General features: G+C 49.9%; 1 protein-coding gene across 2 annotated transcripts in view; it reads right to left on the bottom strand.

The window, feature by feature from the left end:
- Positions 1-20,000, bottom strand: part of fto (FTO alpha-ketoglutarate dependent dioxygenase) — a 58,039-nt gene that overhangs the window by 14,166 nt on the left and 23,873 nt on the right. The window contains exons 2-7 of one of the 2 annotated variants that reach the window (XM_030377263.1): positions 19,339-19,416; positions 17,234-18,350; positions 14,536-14,661; positions 10,588-10,667; positions 9,914-10,057; positions 3,092-3,211 (exon numbers count right to left, since the gene is read on the bottom strand). In XM_030377263.1, coding sequence (XP_030233123.1) covers positions 3,092-3,211; positions 9,914-10,057; positions 10,588-10,667; positions 14,536-14,661; positions 17,234-18,350; positions 19,339-19,416 — 1,665 coding nt within the window. Of the gene's footprint in view, positions 1-3,091; positions 3,212-9,913; positions 10,058-10,587; positions 10,668-14,535; positions 14,665-17,233; positions 18,351-19,338; positions 19,417-20,000 lie in introns of both variants that reach the window. The other variant, XM_030377262.1, reaches the window with a different exon arrangement.

Genomic DNA, 20,000 nt, shown 5'->3' with positions numbered 1-20,000 from the left:
AGAGACAGAGCGTGAGAGAGAGAGAGAGAGAGAGAGAGAGAGAGAGAGAGAGAGAGAGAGAGAGAGAGAGAGAGAGAGAGAGAGAGAGAGAGAGAGAGAGAGAGAGAGAGAGAGAGAGAGAGAGAGAGAGAGAAAGAAGATATTCAGAAGTCTCATTGTATTGGAATATTCTCATCACTAACACAAAAAAAAGAGTGAGACATTTTGATAGTAAATACTAAAACAATTATATTAAATGTATGTTGGGTTTTTGTTGGGTTTTCTTTACAAGATAGAAAAATATAACTGCTTTGTTATGTATGTCACTCTATTTTAAGATATGTAGATTATTTTTTATTTTGGAAATGGCTGGGAATTTTCGATATTACAGAATATACAATATGTATTATGTATTCAACTACAAAAAACACATTATTAAAGTCAAATTTAAAGCAGAAAATTTCCTGTTTCCATCTTTTGAAATTTGAATGAAGTATAAAGTATAACTAAAACCAGAATAAAATAGGAGAGAAAAGTGAAAAAACAAAGCAAAAAAATAAATAAACAATTGCACTGATAAACATAATTAAGTATCTGCAGAAAAATTAATATCTGCAAAGAAGTCGATAAAATATGTGTTTTCTATCACTAAATTCATCTGTAAATATTGATGTATTGCAAAGGTGGATTACATGATATTATGTATGACATTTTTATTTTTTATTCATACTGTGTCTGTTATTTAAATAGTAATACATATAAGGACCTCTAAAATAATAATGTTTTTTAGTCTTCGATTAATGCATCAAAAATGTAGTTCTTTGATATATTGAATATATATACATATATATATATATATATATAAAAATACCTGTTTGTGTGTGTGTGTGTGTGTGTGTGTGTGTGTGTGTGTGTGTGTGTGTGTGTGTGTGTGTGTGTGTGTGTGTGTGTGTGTGTGTGTGTGTGTGTGTGTGTGTTTGCAGTTGCATGTGAAAGAATGTGCAACGTTATGTTTCTTGAATCAACATGGCTGTTCTGTTCTGAAACACACACACTAACTAAAAAATCTTAGCAGAGGACACGATCTACCACTTGCAGAAAGAGAGAAAGCGAAAGAGAAAGAAAGACAGAGAGAAAAAGAGAGAGAGAGAGAGAGAGAGAGAGAGAGAGAGAGAGAGAGAGAGAGAGAGAGAGAGAGAGAGAGAGAGAGAGAGAGAGAGAGAGAGAGAGAGAGAGAGAACTAAAAAGAGAAAGAGGGGAGGGTTGACTTTAAATGTACCAATGACCCTCTCTAAATACAGGTCCAAATCACACACTTGATCTGGGCCAGAGATGGAGAGAGAGAGAGAGAGAGAGAGAGAGAGAGAGAGAGAGAGAGAGAGAGAGAGAGAGAGAGAGAGAGAGAGAGAGAGAGAGAGAGAGAGAGAGAGAGAGAGAGAGAGAGAGAGAGAGGGCTAGGGAAGAGAGAACGAGATATTCAGGGCGACAGTGGCACTGCTCTTCCCCTGCAGCCCCTGCCTTTATTCCGCCCGGGCATTAGATGTGATTACTGCTCAGCACTCGCCACTGACACAGACAGAGAGCTTGCAGAGGCAGAGAGAGAGAGAGCGAGAGAGAGAGGGTAAGATGGGGAGAGAGAGAGACATGAAGAGCTCAGTTAGTGCAGCTTTCTCATCCTCTGATGTCTTGACTATAGTGGTGCAAGAGTGCCCCCTGCTGTCACTGCTGACTCGCTGGAATGTCCTCATTGGAGAGCGCATGCCTACACCACACATGCCAAGACACTTATGCGGGTAGTACGCACACACACACACACACACACACACACAAAGACGCACGCACGCATGCACACACACACGCAAGCACTATCTATTTATCCAATAAACTGTTTGATGTCAAAGTAGGTCTGGTGAGGACAAAGGCGATGAGGAATATCTTTCTCTCGGTCGGCATCTGTGTGTTTTATCGTGTTCCTTGCACGTATATTATGAGCATTCTGACAGCCCAGAGCGTGGACTAAGGAGACTAGACGTTTGGTTTTTCCTCTCCCATTATGAAGTGATTTTCCCATTAGGCGGGTGTCTAACCAGTAGTCACGCGCCCCGCACTCCACTCTCATAAACCCAGCCTGACTCTGTGATTCTACAAGCAGACGTACCTTCACTGTTTTGCCATGATGACATGTTACACTACACAACGTGTAATTTCATGCCAGCACGGTCCCCCTTTGAGGAACATTGTTGGACAGCAAATCACTCGTGTAATTTATGTTACGCGCACACACGCGGTTGCTCGCCTTACCCATTACCATTACTCTCTAATCATGTACGAGGGCTTAATAATAGCTTTTATTGAAATGTGTACAAAATGGTCCTCATTATTGACTGAAGGCAAAACACCGGGTGGAAACACAATAAAACAGGCATGCGTAACTATTCCTCAAAACAAGCTCATGGGTTTTTCGCGTTTAAGAAACACATGGAATGCATAAACAGTGGCCAGTGTGTTGGTTCGCCTCTGGCTGAGCTACAGCAGCGCGCTACCGCTAACTGTAGCTAAATTGTTGACCGTATTGTTGACCGTCGCTAACTATCGCTAACTGTCATTTACCCTCCCTCACTGTTGCTAACTTTCGCTAGATATCGCTAACTACCTCTAATTATTACCAACTGTCGACTATTAGCGGTAAATATTGCCGCTAACTGTGGCAAACCATAGCAAACTGTTGCTTACCATTGCTAACTATCGCTACTTATTGCTAACCATCTCTAACTTTTGCCAGCTGACGCCTGCTAGTGCTAAGTTAAACAGTTGTTAACTATCGATGATCATTAAAAACTGGGTAAAAAAATGGGACAAATGCAGAGAAAGAATCTCTGCCAAAAAGGGACAATAAAGGATATCTTAAAAAAACCTGTTGCTAAGCATTGCTAACTGTCGCTAACCATTGCTTATGATCGCTAGCTATTGCTAACTATCCCTAACTATGGCTAACTCTTGCTAGCCCATGCTAGCAGCAGCTGAGCTGGAGGTGAGGAGCTGTGGGGGTGTGGGGGGCCGTGTGGGAGGCTGTGTGCGGGGCCATGTGCGGGGCCATGTGTAGGGGTCCTACCATGGTCTCCATCAGCTTCCAGTCCCGCTCCAGCAGTTCCATGGGCCCGCTCCACCAGCTGCAGAATCGGGTGTAGCGCTGGCCCTGGAACCAGTACTGCCGGAGCCACTCGAACTCCACCTGCACACAGAGGAGAGAGGGGAAACACACTGAAAACGTGTGTGTGTGTGTGTGTTCTTGCGTGTGTATGTGTATGTGTTAGCGTTAGCGTTAGCGTTAGTGTTAGTGTTAGTGAGAGTGAGTGAGTGAGTGAGTGAGTGAGTGAGTGAGTGAGTGAGTGAGTGAGTGAGTGAGTGAGTGAGTGAGTGAGTGAGTGAGTGAGTGAGTGAGTGAGTGAGTGAGTGTGTGTGTGTGTGCGCGTGTGTGTTAGTGAGAGAGAGAGCAAGAGAGAGAGAAAGAGAAAGATATTGTGTGTGTGTGTGTCTGTGTGCCCGCGATTCAAATGTCTGTGTGTATGTGTCTTTGATTTAAATGTCAAACGAATAAATAAAACAGAGTCTTCAAACGTGTGAAAGATGTTTCCCGCTGATGCGTGCCTCATGATGCACTCAGCAGCTTGCTCACTCACAAAGCTGAACTAGATCAATCTACTTTTACAGGATTTCTGATGTTCTAGTATTGTGAAAGAATACCACCATCAACACCATCACCATCACCAGAACTATCCAAGACTGGACCTTCTGAAGAAGGTATCGACTGTTTTGTGACCCACAGGGAGGGGAAGAGATTGAATAGTAGTCGCAGCTTTCTAAACTTAGCCTAGAAGTTCACCTTTCAGTAGCACCTTACAGTCAATTAAGACTATTAAAATATAGCTAACAATGCCAAAGCTAGGTGACGGGTATAACAATAAAATCCAGGCACACAGACTGAAAAGCATGTCCAACACATGTGTATTGGAGTGAACATTTACACACAGTCCATTTTAGTCTTTGTATTCATTCATTTTGGCAACGTAGAAGTCGCATTTGTTCAATCACGAATGTCAACATAGTTTTACAAAATGAGATATTCTCATTTGTGTACGTTGTGGGGCTGAACGGTTTGCAATTAAACCAATCCATTTCAAGAGCCTTATCCAAACAAATCTGAACTTCAAATTAGATTAAATTTAGTTCTTATCTGTATGTGGGTGACTTTAATCAAAGAAAAGTTATCTAGAAATAATCATAGAACATGACCTTTTGATGATGTATTGTTAATGATGTATTAAGTCTGGATCAGTAATTGGCATTGCTAATACATTTGGATTGTGTAATTATTTACTTTCTGTTTTTGTTATTTATATTCATTCATGTTTGACATATGCCGTACGTCATACATATGAAGATGAGGTATTTTAGTTTAAATATGCAAATAAATGTACAGCCTACTGTTCCTCCAAAAACACACACACACACACACACACACACACACACACACACACACACACACACACACACACACACACACACACACACACACACACACACACACACACACACACACACACTCCACCATCTCGTCAGTACACCTGAAAACTCCTGCCCCTCCTTCGCTCCCTCTCCCTCTCCTCCTCCTATCCTCCCTCCCTCCATCTGGGGATGACAGTCTCCGCGCCTCCCCTCCGCGGGGACTGGTTTAGTTTGCTCCTCTTTTGAAGTGCTGATTTAATCCTCGCTAGGCTCCGTGCAGCCAGGTGTAGCCTATCTTCTCCGGGATGTGTTTGAGCATTTGTACTTTTTCCCTGTTTGTGTTTTTTTTTGTCCTGTGTTGTGTTGTGTTGTTGTGTTTTCTCGTTGTCAGTACCCGCGCATACGTTGTGCCAAACCCGGCGTGTACGTCAGAGATTGCCCCCAAAATGCCGCACATGTAAATGAAAGCGGGTTGAGAGTTAAGTTGCCCTCCCCCTGAAAGCAGCCTCCGAAGCCTCAACCACCCAAAACAATGCACGCGTCCCCATTTTGTTTTGACAAAGACAACTCTAGAACACAGGGTGTAATTGCGTACAAAGCAGTCGCTTATCAGCGGTGGCTGAAGGAGCCTCCACGCTTGTTCCATTGTTTCCTGGAAGAATACCCCCTTTGTTTTGTATAGTTTTTCTAAACAGGGCATTAGAGGATGTACAGTCCTGAGGAACCCAGCAGAGCAACAGTTTGGGTTGGGTGGATGAGGCTGACACAGCCGCAGCATAATCCAATAGCGTTGGACAATTATTACGGTGTCCTCCGATTACAGGCACTGCAGGATGAATGGAGAACGTCGCACAAATCCAAGAACACAAGTTGTCAATCATGTATATAAAGTTAAGGTTTTACGTAATAACCTTTTGACTATGTCCCGTTTATTTCCATTGCGTGTGTTAAGAGCCACCAACCCATTCATATCATCATCTCCAGCACACGTCATCAATAGAATCAACCGTACTCAAACAAACCAACAAACACACACAGGGCAGCATCCACACCCTGCCTCAGCGAGCGCTGCCTGGCACTGGACTCGCGGTCCGAATCCTCCTGCTACTTTTTGTTGTTTCCAAAAGGCTCTGATCACAGCGGGGGATGTCACACAGGGACCGGGGGCATGTCAAGGCGAATACAGAGGCAGCCGCACAGCCCACTCCCCCCCCCCCCACCCCCCAAAACAACACACCCTTCAAAGAAATGTCAGCCTTTATGGTTGCCTCAACAGTCTCCATATCCACTCTGCTTCGATCAGCCATCCCGGGCACACAACAAAGCCGCCGGGCGCTAATATTGGATGTCCCTTCGCCTCTGTTCGGCCCCCGCTCTCTCACTGTCTCTCTGATTGTCCGGTTGTCCTTTAGCGGAGAGAGAGCTAACCTATGTATGGGCTTTGAGCCGACATGGCCCAGCGCTCCCCGTGGCGTCGGCCGGACCGCGGCCACAAAGCAGGCCGTCTGGGAGCCAGGGAGAGCGGGCCGACGTGGCATTTGGACTCCCCCGCGCCCAGCTGTGCCTTACCAAGAGGGAAACTCTAAATAAATGCCACCTATCCGGGCGTATTGATGGAGGGTGTTTGTGAGGAAGAGAGAGTGGTTGTTAGGGCTAGTTTTTCTCTGAGACGACGGCGGGGGGCAGCGACCCCCCGCGGTGGTGCCTGTCATCTCTCCAGGTGACAGATGCGCTAACTACACATTAGCTCCCCCCCCCCCACCGCCAACCCACTCACCAGGGCTCACCGGGAGTCAAAGCCAAGTAGACCCCTTCTCTCCCATCTAATGAGGCGCGGTTTCCCCACACCTCCACGGCGGTCTCCGAGCAGGCCCAATCAATTTCCCGCTGGGCCCCGGGCAGGGAGCTGATGGGAGTGGGATCGATCGTCCTCTGTTTACCTTTCCGAGCCTCCCTCGGACACCAGCCGGTCCCCACAGCCCCGCAGCCCTCGCTGCTAACAGCCACATGATTCACAATCACCACATCATGCTAGAGTGGCATTACACCGGCTCGGCCACTCTCACACACACACACACACACACACACACACACACACACACACACACACACACACACACACACACACACACACACACACACACACACACACACACACACACACACACACACACACACACACGTCATATCGCTCCCCAGCCTGTTACACTGCAATCGCTATAGGTACCTTAGATATCCCCCATACCATCACACTTTTCAATTCAATTCTGCCATATGTTTGCCGCCGCGGCAACGGCTGTGTTTGAAGTGCAAATATTGGAGATGTGATCCTCGATATGAGTGAGATGCATCTTGCAAATGTGTGTCTTTGAATTATTGAGCGAAATAAAATAAAAAAAGAGATTGTCATGAATCCGAGACGTGAATTCGGGAAATGGGAAAGGAGAAGAAGAGGGGGGGAAAGGATATATCAAACGGCGTAGTGTCAGTGTAAACAAAGGGCGACCATTGCCATCCCTTTTCTATTCATTCTGTTGTGTTTGTTTGTGATACTGAAGGTCTTTCCGGAGGCATTAGACACTTTGGAGGCTCAGGTAATTCTTTGCAAGTCCACGCTGGGAGCAGCCCAGAGCCGAGGGGAGACGACCCGCGGCCGGGAACACAAGGCACCGCAAGGTCACCCTCACCTGAGTTTACTTTCTGCCAGCCCAGGAGGGAACGGTCTCCGCCCTGCCCCTTCAATATTTACCGGCCGTGTGTGTGTGTGTGTGTGTGTGTGTGTGTGTGTGTGTGTGTGTGTGTGTGTGTGTGTGTGTGTGTGTGTGTGTGTGTGTGTGTGTGTGTGTGTGTGTGTGTGTGTGGTGAGGAGTGCCAGCCTTAGATGGCATCCCCTCCGGGCACAGCTGTCACCCGCCCACCTGGGAGGTGACACAGTGGCTTTAAATGAGACAAGACGTGTGCGTCTGGGATTAGCATTTCAAAGCCGGAACAGGAGCACTAGGCTGCTGCTTAAGATCCCATAACCCCCCCCCCCCTCTGCCACCCGAGACCCCCTAACCAACCCGCCACACCACCGCGACCTGTCTTCTGACACAGACGGCTGATGCTAACAAATACAATGTGAAGAAAAAAGAGAAAGTGGGGGGAGGGGGGGGGGGGGGGGGTTTAACAAACAGGTGGGCTCATTGGATTTAATTCCCTGTTCAATTCTCTGTCATTGTGTTGTCGTTTTTTTTTTTTTTTTTATCCAGATCTTTTCCGCCCGACCTCTGCTTACTGGTCTTCAACCCCCACCCAGCATTCCCAGTCTCGCGATCCAACGTCGGCCCCTTCCTGAAGATATTAGACCCTCTGTTCAGCATCGTCAGGCCTGCGTGTTCTCCTCTCCTACTTTCTCCCCTCCTGTCTCCCCTCTCCCCTCCTCTCCTCTCTACCCTCCTCTCTTCACCTTCTCTCTCCTCTCCCCTACCCTACCCTCCTTTCCTCTCCCCTCGTCTTCACTCTCCTCTCCCCTACCCTACCCTCCTCTCCTCTCCTCTCCCCTCCTCTCCCCTCCTCTCCTACCCTCCCTCCTTACCCCGGCTCGACATGTTGCGCAACACAGGGGCAAGCAGCGTTGGCAAAAGCCCTCTGAGCTGTTTAGCTTGTCTTTAAAAGGGGGGAGCACAGAAGGTGCAGGTGGGGTCAGACAGCCAGCGAGTCTCTGGCTTGTTCACTCCTCGGTCGCCCATGTCAAACACGACCCGCGCAATATGTGCCCGCCAAAGTGGCCGAGCGGGCTGCATTCATAAATAACTCTGCCAACAATACATCATTTAAGTGGGTGTTCAGCTCTCATGGGCATCTGCAAACAAATGGCCACATCGATCATCACGTTCGCGGGGGGGGGGCGGCGAGAGCCCCAGAGAGAGGCCCACCTCCTGCTTACCGAGGAACACACACACACACACACACACAAACACCCACACACACACACGTAACCGCCCACACACAAACAACCACCCACCAACAAACACAAACACACCTAGACCAAACCACTAACACTTGATACAAATATCCTTACTTTTATCCACACACAAACACACACACACACACACACACATACACAAACACACCTAGATCAACACACAAACAGTCGATACATACTTCCTTACTTGTACACGCACACAGACACACACACACACACACCTAGATCTACACACTAACACTCGATAAATACATCCTTACTTGTATACGCGCGCACACGCACACACACACACACACACAGCCCCCCCTTTATAAATAGCGTCCTGGTCTCCTGTATGAACGGGACGGGCCCCCCGGGCGCGGGCCAATGACGGGTAATCCTGCGGCGCAGCAGTAGCCCGCTAGCAGGTGTTGCTCCCCAACTAGCGCAGCGCTCCTGCTCAGCCAGACAGCCCCATTGTTTGGTGATGCTGAATAATTAATGCTGCCTACAACCTTTAAACAACCTTACGCCTGGCTCATCTGTCATGGCCGCCCCCACGGGGGTGGGGGTGGGGGGGGGGGGGGGGGCAGGGTGGTGTTAGCCTGAACGGGGTCCGCTCGGGGTCTGGGGTCCGGGGTGGGGTGGGGTACGGTGGGGTGAAGTATTTTAACTATTGGCCTGATACCCCTCCACATACCCCTACACCCGTTTGGTTCCCGGTTTGTAGACCCGTCCATCCCGCGCGGCAGCGTCGTCATGACGGAGCGTGAGGTGGGGGTGTTTGGAGTCAGGGTGGGGGGGGGAGGGGGGGGGGGGGGGGGAAGGAGAGAGGGGCTTTGGTTCCATCCCCCGGACAACATATGGCAGAGGGACAGGCTAACGATCCATCATATCCCGGGACAAATGGGAGCAACCTGGATATGATACAGGCTGCGTTTTCCTGAGCTGAGCAAAAAATAAAAACGATAAACGATGTAGCTGAGGTAATTGTGTTGCCCCAGACCCCCCCTCACACACACACACACACACACACACACAGTCTGCATAGCCCCCTCCGTAGGGTTTTAAACAGTCATCACAATAATCTGTGTGAGGTAAGCCGCTCGGGTGATCATGGAGACGAGATGTAAAGGACGCGTCCCCCCAAGTTCACATGACGGGGCTGGGGGTCACATGACGGGGTAGGGGTCGTCCGCTAAGCGTAGATCAGCCTCAGAGAATTACAGATCCTGGCTGAGGTTACACACACTCCTTGATGATTGGTATACATTTAAACACAGTACGGAGTGGTTTTGGTTTATTTTATTTTGATTGACAAAAGATGAGATACTGTTAACCTACACACAAACACACACACACACCTCATTGTGGAGGTCCTCACAGACACACACAGAAACACACAGACTGACACACGCCCCTCCTTGTGGATGTCCACACACACACACACACACACACACACACACACACACACACACCCACCTCGTTGTGGATGTCCTCGCAGTGCTTGAGCGTGAGGGGCAGCAGGGAACGCAGGCTGTGGGCCCCGCTCTCGGGGTCCACACCAAGGTTTGCCAGGGCCTCCGTGCAGCGAGACTGGATGTACTCCAGGGTCCCCTTGGAACACTGGGGGGGGGAGACGGGGGTCACTTAGTGACAGTCTGAAGCACATGTCATAACACTGTCACGGAATGCCTCTGTCACGTTATGTGAGTCAACCGAAAAGGAAGGGTTATACGTCATGAGGGCCTTTGGATTTGAAATGATCCTTCAGTCGTATTTTGACGGATGGCAAGACATATGGGACACACAGACAGGCAGTCAGACGGACAACATAGGAACAGACTGATCGACAGAACAACAGACAGACAGACAGACAGACAGACAGACAGACAGACAGACAGACAGACAGACAGATAGACAGATGGAATGGCCAACATAGGGACAGACAGACAGACAGACAGACAGACAGACAGACAGACAGACAGACAGACAGACAGACAGACAGACAGACAGACAGACAGACAGAAAGGCCGATATAGGAACAGGCAGACATACAGACAGACTGACAGAAAGGCCGATATATGAACAGGCAGACATACAGACATACAGACAGAACGACAGAATGACAGGCAGAAGGACAGAGAGGTTCTTACCTCTGCCACCCTGTGGGTGGAACTGAAGCGGGCGTTGTCTCCTGCCAGGACACAGTGCTGGTGAGTGGTGTTCAGGTCATCTGGGGGGGAGGGGGGGGGGGGGGGGGGGGGACACAGCACACGTATGTCGGAGAACTGGAGGAGCAGGGCTGGCATCGCACTGGTCCTCGTGTCTGTGCCTGTCTCAATGTCGTACTCCATCGTGTCTCAGCCCTAGTCTTCATAAAGCTTCTAGCGTCGGTTTGACAAGAACATTGCACTTGAGGAAACGATCACGCTGTATGTGGAGTGTTTGTCTCTGAACTAGTACTGTGCAAAACAAAATGAGCACGGGAGACAGGATCATCAGTCATCCAGCAGGAGCAGCTCAGCCCATCGGGAAGAATGGAATAAATCAGAATACAATACTGACTAATTAGAATTGTGTTAGTAATTGAATGGGTCAAGATACATTCATGCTTAGCAGTGTAAAACCTTGTTACAGACAATAAATGGTGTGTGTGTGTGTGTGTGTGTGTGTGTGTGTGTGTGTGTGTGTGTGTGTGTGTGTGTGTGTGTGTGTGTGTGTGTGTGTGTGTGTGTGTGTGTGTGTGTGTGTGTGTCTTTTGTCTGTGTGTGTCTGTCTGTTTGTGTGTGTCTGCATGTGTGTGTCTGCGTCTGTGTGTGTGTGCGTGTGTCTGCACGTGGGTATCCACGAACATGACAAGTCAATCGTCCCAGGCACTGGGGCCCAGACGTCACCGCTCCCACACGCTGCCAGCACTGAAACAAATGCACTAAGCCGTGTTGTACTCCAATTTTAATTACCAAACAACGGCAGATCTGCTTCAGTCTGTCGCGGCGGGAGAGAGCCATACTGACAAAACATTTGTCCAATATCGCGGGGGCTTGGGACTGGAAGCCCCCCGGCTGGTTGCTGTGTGTCCGTCCATGTGTTTCTGTGTGTGTTTAGATGTTTCCACCGGCTCGGCCGCTATTTGCTGCGCGGCGGTAATTAATTTAGCGGCGTAGCAAGCTGTCATTCAAAGCAAAATGTGCATATTTACACCCAGCCCCGAGCAGGGGAGTACACCGGCTAATGCCGCTGATCTGAAAGTCAAACAGCCACATGCGTTAGGAGGGGGGTGTTATTGTTTGGTTGGAGGAACGGGGAGGGTGGGTGGGTGTCGGGGTAAGGAGTGGAGGAGGGGTCTGGGGTGGGGGGGGGGGCGGGGAGACAAACAAAACAACTTCCCGGTGTTTTCTCTCCCTCCTTGATGAGATTGTGAGGGATTAGGTCTCTGGGCAGAATTACTCTGCTTCTTTAAAACTGTTTATATCCAATAACAAATTATCCCCATCAATCTGCTCCCTTCCTGGCGTGTCTGGAGTCTCCGAGGGATCAGGGGGCTGCGCCGGCAAACTCGATAACTGTAATAAATATTTATCTTTCCTTCAACCCCAGCGCCTGCTGCCACTTGTCCTTTTTTTCCAGGAAGCAGGCTTTTAAATATATTGGGTCGACTCCTTCCTGCAGCCCCTGTGTGCATTGGGAGCTGGGATCTGATTATTGAACAGGCCCGGTGTCAAGACTTGCATTGTTCTTTCTTAACCGCCGAGATTCCATTTGGGTGGAAATAACAGTGATTCAATTTGCCTGCTGCGATGGCTCAGACATTAGCAGTTCAAAAGGGCTAGTGTGTGACAAATGGGCCTGAAAAGACATTATGGTGTCTGCGGTCACGCAATAATGTTTGGTGGTGGTTTTTTTTGCTTGCCAACCGCCCGCTGCTGCTTAAAAGGCGGATGTGATGGAAAAAATAATACAGAAAACAACCTTGGTTGCTAAGCCTCCTCTTAATGAGCATATGTATGTGCGTGCTATTTTTGATCCATGTGTCGTTGCATTGATGTGTGTATGGTGTCTATGTGTGTTCACTTAACCAACAAAGGATGTAAGTGTATATAAGAATGCGTGTGTGTGTGTGTGTGTGTGTGTAGATTTGATTACAGGTTGCATGTGCTCCAGGTGTTTCACTCAGAGGTGGGCTGACAGGGCGACAGACATGTGAAAAGTGTATGCGTGTACGTGTGTGAGCGTACGTGCGCGCGCGTGTGTGTGTGTGCTTAGCAGTTGACCTCTCGAGACAGTGCCCACCGACTGCAGTGTAAACCCCAGCTGATGTGCAGCTGTCAAGTCCTATTACACAGACCCCCCTACGGTCAGGGCCGGGCTCACAGTGACTGGTCTACAGCTGCCACGGAGACCGGGACAGTCCCGCAGAGCAGGGAATAATTATTACATCGGTTTAAAGGGCAGCGGGCTGCAAGGGTGAACTAAGTATACTGTCATTCAATATCAATCAATGTATTGTAATGTAAATATAATTGGATATAATATTGACTATAAAATATTGACTATAATATAATTTAGTACAATTATTATAATATAACATTTGTACTAAAATAATACCGATTTCTGTGGAAACTACATTTTAATGAACACACTAAAACATTAAATGTACACAGAAGCCTCTGACGTGATGGCGATAATCTGCCAGAGCCTGTCGTAAATCCTTCAGACCTAAAACGAACTCAATTCACTGTGTGTTCGTTCGCACAGAGATTAATATATCAGTCGTGGCTTCAGCGTTCTGGCTGTAGCTCCAGATCGGTGGCCAGGCCTTTGGAAACAGTACAGTCTGTTCCTGGCCCAGATGAAGCAGCATAGGGGAGAGGAGGAAGAGAGCAGTGAGGAGGGAGAGACGCCTGCTGCAGCCATCAGCATTAAGGCGGTGATTTACACCCGTGTGGCCGGCTGTCCACTCCACAGAGACTCTGCTGTGCCGGGTCACAGGACGCAGTAAAATAACATTTGGTTTTCCTAACCCCTCTGAGGCCGACATGGGACTGCTGGGGCCCCCCGTGAGAGAGCTAGACAGGGGGACCGGGATAACGAGAGTGGGAGAGAACGACGGACCAAAAGGCAGGCAGAGAGTCAGACAGTCAGGCAGGCAGGCAGGCAGGCAGACAGACAGACAGACAGACAGACAGACAGACAGACAGACAGACAGACAGACAGACAGACAGACAGACAGACAGACAGACAGAGAGAGAGACAGAGAGAGAGAGACAGAGAGAGAGAGACACAGAGAGACAGAGAGAGAGAGAGAGAGAGAGAGAGTGAAGGGGAGAGAGAGAGAGAGAGAGTGAAGGGGAGAGAGAGAGAGAGAGAGTGAAGGGGAGAGAGAGAGAGAGAGAGAGAGAGAGAGAGAGAGAGAGAGAGAGAGAGAGAGAGAGAGAGAGAGAGAGAGAGAGAGAGAGAGAGAGAGAGAGAGAGAGAGAGAGAGAGAGAGAGAGAGAGAGAGAGAGACGGACAGACAGACAGAGAGACAGAGAAAGAGAGACGGACAGACAGACAGAGAGACAGAGAAAGAGAGAGGGACTGAAGTCCATCATGGGCCATTTGAGAGAACAACCAGCACTGTGAAATATTGACTCATAAAGTGTGCTTTGGTGGTCAGACAACGTGGTCAGAGCAGGGCAGTGAGGGAATCGGATGTATGTGGGTAGAGCTGTGTGTGTGTGTGTGTGTGTGTGTGTGTGTGTGTGTGTGTGTGTGTGTGTGTGTGTGTGTGCAAAAGTATTAATTCAATTGATGTTCCTTTTCCAAAGCCAGACAAAGTGACTTTTTCGCTATGATTTAATAGTGTCCGAGTCTAAACACGTGCATGTGCGCGAGCGTGCGTGCGTGAATGTGTGGTCGTGTGCGTACGTTGTCCCATGCATGAGTGCATGCGTGCTTGCACGAGTGCTTGGGTGCGTGTGTGCGTTCGTGTGTGGGTGTCTGTGCGCGGTTCCATCTTTGAGTGTGTGTGTGTGTGTGCGTGGTTGCGTGCGTGAATGCATGCGTGCGTGGTTGCTTGAGGGCATGTGTGCTTGGATGCGCGTGCCTATGTGCGTGTGTACCTCTCATGTAGTAGCAGTCTCCGGACTGCAGGGGCAGGGCCAGACCGGGGGTGTAGATGTCCCAGGCCACCTTCAGGCCGATCCGCCAGCGCGACACCTCCTTGCTGGCTCCCTCGCCGCCCTCACCTGCTGTCAGTCACACCACGCCCAACATCAAATGATATCCCATCACCTGCCAACACACTGTTCTCCCCCATCGAGTCACACCCCCACAACCCCGCTCCCCCCCCCCCCCCCTCCACCAGCCCTTACCCCATCACATGCTGGGATAACGCCGCACCACATGTTTAAAACATCGTAGGACTAAGCTCCGGCAGCACGAGGAGCCCTAGCAGAATGGGCGCTTTTAACTCCAAGTCAACAACGCCTCACGCCAAAAGTATGGAGTGCAAGATCGAAAGCACCTTGCGCCCAGACAACGGATTTTGACTAATACCACTTTGTACCTCGGATGTAAGAACCACTGAACAGCAGGTTTGTGAGAGGGAAAAAATGTTAAGGCATATCAGATTGGATGTTATTACAGGAGCGTTCCAATACTGGGAAGAATACGAGAGGAAATGGAGAGTTAAAAGCCCTTGATGCTATTTAGGGGAAGTGTGTAGGCGATGGAGGCTGTGTTATTAAGCCAGCATGCGTTTGATGTTTTCTGCTTTACCGAGGTCCATCCCTCTTCCGTCTAACCAGCCTTGCTGTCCCACTCGCCTTCCTCCTTCCACCCGACACAGCTCTCTTAGAGAGGCACACCGGGCTTAGCTGTAGTCCACACCCCTCAGCAAAATCAATACTAAAGTCTTCCCGGGCCTCTCTGCCCCATACCGCTGCCTTTTCCTTTGCTCGGCCTGGATAAATAGTAACTTAATTTCCCAGCCTGTGTGCTCTGAGAGCCGGCTAATGACACCACCACTCCCAGAGGTGGAGGATCATCCTGCTGGCCGGAAAACAGTCAGCCTTGGGGTAGAGAGAGTCCTCCCCGTCCTCCAGAGCTCCTGGGTAACCGAAGATCCACCCGCTGTAACGACTACGGGCTCGGGGTACAGACACTGCAAGGCATGGCCGTGTAGAGGGGAATGTGTGGCGTCTCCGTCTCTAAAAGATGGCATGTGCTGCGCTCAAACACTTCATTTGGGTACGAAGAATAAAATGTCCTCAGGTAAGGATAATAAAAATGACAGATCACTTATAGGAAACAAGTCGATTAGCTCCATGGATCTGGGAGTCCTCAGAGTTCCCAGGCCAAAGGGAAAGCTGCGTTTTAGGTGAGGGGGAAGCAATGCACTGTGGGTAAATCTCCCTGCTGATCCGCTCAGGGCCTTTCATCTCCGAGGGCTGGGGGCGGGGCGGGGGCTAACGGCGGCCTGGAAACACACACAGCTGCAAGGTGCACGGGTCTGTTCGGTCTCTGTGTTTGAAGCCGGGAGAGCCAGAGGTAACCCGGGTCAGAGGTAAACGTCTGAGCAGACTCCGGGAGCAGGTGGCTCTGGTTATGGAGGTACACCGTGGAGAGGTGTCAGGAGTTACAAGGCATTGTCTTGATAGGTTAACGACACCGTAAACCTCGCAGTCAAAGGTAACACAAATACATTGAGTCGAGCTGGCAGAAACGGTCAGGGCCATATGGCTCAGAGCTCTAGGTAGGGGCTTGCGTCATCATTGCCTTTATCTGAGTATCTATTTGCTAAAAAGAAGTATCACTCCATCTGTCACACTTCCATCTATCATTTTCTTTGTGTTGCTAGTTTGCTTGCTACATTCTTTGAGAGAAATAAAATGTCTTCATCAAAACGCAGTATTATTGGGTAGACATGGATTGCTTTGAGATAAGATCTAAGATAGCTCGATCTAAAATAATGAATAAATAAATGCACAATAAATCTCGAAGTCTCTTGGCTAATTCGTCAACAGTTTCAATATTCTGCAAATACAGAAAACGCAATATCAAGAGGATAAGGATATGATTCCACCTGTTCTTGACGTCATGCCACTCAAACCTTTTTCCCAACACAACCACGGAACCAAGCGTGAGCGAGGGGCCAGCAGCTCTTCAAGTAGGCAACATCTCATCAGGGGAGCCCACCACATGGCCCCAGCGCGGTACAAGGCAGCCCCACCCATCAACCTAATGGTTTATAATTCCCTATCAGATAATTGCACATCGATCATTTCTGGAGGGGGGGGGGGGGGGGATAATGAGATGAGACGCGATGAGGCGCGCGATAAGGCTTGTTTGTCGCGATCGCACGGCTAGTTCTGAGCGCGGGAGGGACTCTGCAGCGAGTGTCTGTGATCTCCCATCATGGTGCCTCTGATAAGAACGTCTGCGTGGAGCCGCCGATGACATTTAATAACGCTGCCGATGCTATCACGCCGATGGATCCGATGACTGCTGAGCCGGAGGCCGTGTCTGCAGCTGCCACGCCGCTGTGAGCCCCACAACACACACGCACACACAAGGTTAGCCATAACTGATCCGCCGTTAAAGAAACCCAGATAACCGTGCAGCGTTTCACATCAAGCCGAAATAAAGAGGTTTGATTGCGCTATCGGGACGGAGGGGGTGTGGCGTGCTATCGGTGTCGCGCACTCTAGATTGACGCGATCAAAAAGGTCGACTTGATGGCAGCGGGACATTATACAACAATGCCTGAGTGAAGATAAGTGAATGATTAGAAGGAGGCGAGGCCTCTTAGATCCTCACCCGCGTCGCTATGGCAACTGTAGCTGTAGACGGCGACGGGCGACTGGGCGATCAGGTTCTCGTCGTGGTGCCAGCCGACCGCCATCTTGCCCATGCCGTAGTACGGCTCCTCCTTCAGGTGCCTCATGGCCGCCGGGTCCATGAAGTTCAGGAGCGTGACGTTGAACTGCGGCGGCACCGTGCACCTCCCGGGGGGGGTGGGGGGGGCCGCCTGCTCCTCTTGCTCCTCCTGCTCCTCCTGCTCCTCCTGCTCCTCCTGCTCCTCCTCCTCTTCGTCTTCGATGTGGTAGTCGCACAGGGTGCGCTTGAGGTCCGTCACCGGCTTCTGCTTGGCCCCGCCTCTCTCGGCCTCCGTGCTTTCCCCCGTCTTAAGCGTCCACGTGGGGCACTTCCCCTCGCACTGTTTGGACCCCCCCGCCTTGGAGGGCCCCGGCACGGCCTGAGACGACCCCCCCTCGCCCTCGCTGCTGTGCTTGGACTCCGTTTCCCAGCGTGCCCCTGGGCCGGCCCCGGGGCAGCAGCCCTCGTCACTGTGCCTGGACTCCAGGTCCCACTCGTCGCTGTGCTTGGACTCGCCGGTGCCCCCCCCGTCCTCCTCGCTCTGCCGGGACCCCCTGGAGTCGCCGCCCTCGCTGTGCTTGGAGTCCCCGCTGTGTTTGGACTCGGCGTCCTCCGCCGGCTCCGCCCCCTTCCCCACCACGCCCTCGGCCTTGATGAACAGGTCGAGCCGCTCCTCGGGCTCCCTGCGGGGCACGTCGGTGCAGAAGAAGCTGTTGAGGGCCCACAGGGCCTGGCAGGCGGCCCTCATGTCGGGGTCGCAGCAGCGCGGGGAGCCCGCCTTCGCCTCCTCGCCGCCGCCGCCGCCGCCACCCCCCTCCTCCGTGTGCCAGGGGATGGCGAAGAGCCGCGTGTCCAGGTAGCGGTAGGTGTGGCCCGGCTGCCCCAGCAGGGCGCGGGACACGCTGGTGAAGACGTCCCGGTCGCGGACCCGCACCAGGTCCCGCAGCAGGCAGCCCTTGGTCCTCAGGGTGCTCAGCGCGGCCTGCACCCGGCCGTGGAGCTCCGTGGGCAGGGAGCAGGACGGCCGCAGCACCAGGCCCGAGTAGCTGGAGTCCCACTGGGGGGGGGGGGGGGGGGGGATGGCAGAGCACAATGGGACCACAATGGAAACAAGCCTTCAGGCTTTATTGCGTCATCCCTGACTATTTATGTATTTTAATTAGTGCTGTCAGTTAAACGCGTTATTAACGGAATTAACACAAACCAATTTTAACGGCGTTAATTTTTTTTAGCGCGCGATTAACGCAATTTTTTTTTTTTGGGACATTTCTTTTTTTTTCTTTGGCTCAAAACAAAGAAGCAGTAGCCTGACTGCTATGTTCAAGGCAGTATGTTTGTATGTTCATCGTTTAATTGCAGTATAGGCTTTTTTTTGTATCGTCCTGTTTTGATCAGTATATGCAAATGTTGTTATCAATAAAAAAACATTTGCACAAGGCAAGCCGATGCACTTCTCCATGTTGATAAGAGCATTTAAATGAGAAAAATGTATTGGACAAAGTAATCAAGGGATACTTAGCATAGAAAAAAATCGTGAGTTAACTATGACATTAATGTGATTAATCGCGATTAAAAATTGTAATCGCTTGACAGCACTAATTTTTATATATGACACAGAGTGCTGTTCATATTTTATATCAAAATGGTTGGATAAAATCAATCAATCAATCAGTCAGCAGTCGTTGAGGTCTCCCTGGCGTCTCCCATGAGCTAGGTCTCCCATGAGCTCGTCAGGTCAGCTCTCCACAATACTTTGGAGAGCACTCAAAATGAGATTAGTTTTAAAGTAAGAGGATGAAAATTGAGAATGACTTTGATTCCGCCGCTTAAACGGGACTAAATAAGTTGAATTATAAGAAAGGAGACCTAGGAGCATTAGAAGATAACGATAAAGTTGAGGGTGAAGACGGATATATGTCCCTTGTGTTAGATTACATTTTTAACACCAGGCATAATAATTCCTTGCAAATTAAAGTGACACATTATACATGGTATGCAGAAGACCTTGAACTCCTTGGTACCAGATCCAGGGAGAGGGGACTCACCAGGTGCTGGAAACCCCCATCTGAAGGTCCTAGGTAGGGGATCTTCGTGTCTCCTAGCACATGCAGAAGCTTGCGCCTCTGGGGAACACAAAGGAAGGCCATGTGAGTCGAGCACGCTCCCCAGTACCTTTCTGTCTCTATCAAGTGATTTATCGGCTTAGCTCAGGAGGTAGAGTGGGTTGGTTTGTGACCGGAAGGTTGTTAGTTCAATCCCCGAATCCTCCAAGCAGAGTGTCAAGATGTGCCTGCCTGTGCAAGACACCTATCCTTAAAGGGGACTTATTATACCACCAGGTGTGAGTGTGATTAGCCTTACAAGCCGTTTCGAAAATCTGCCTAATATGACATCACTAGTGGGTGTGTCCACCTAGATCTGTGCTGGATAGATCTATCTACCAGCCTACCCAGTGGACTGAAGTAAACATTGCTCATCTATCCAGCACAGATCTAGGTGGACACACCCACTAGTGATGTCATATTAGGCCGATTTTCGAAACGGCTTGTAAGGCTAATCACACTCACACCTGGTGGTATAATAAGTCCCCTTTAACTGCTCAAGGCGCATGCAGGACTGTGTGTCAATCTGTGTATGAACGCTTGTGAGTTGCTTTGGATAAAAGCATCTGCTAGACACCCTAAATGTCAAGGTAAATGTATAGATA

Source organism: Gadus morhua, chromosome 14, assembly GCF_902167405.1.
Source record: "Gadus morhua chromosome 14, gadMor3.0, whole genome shotgun sequence".
NCBI lineage: Eukaryota > Metazoa > Chordata > Actinopteri > Gadiformes > Gadidae > Gadus > Gadus morhua.
This window is presented reverse-complemented; position numbering and strand designations above follow the sequence as displayed.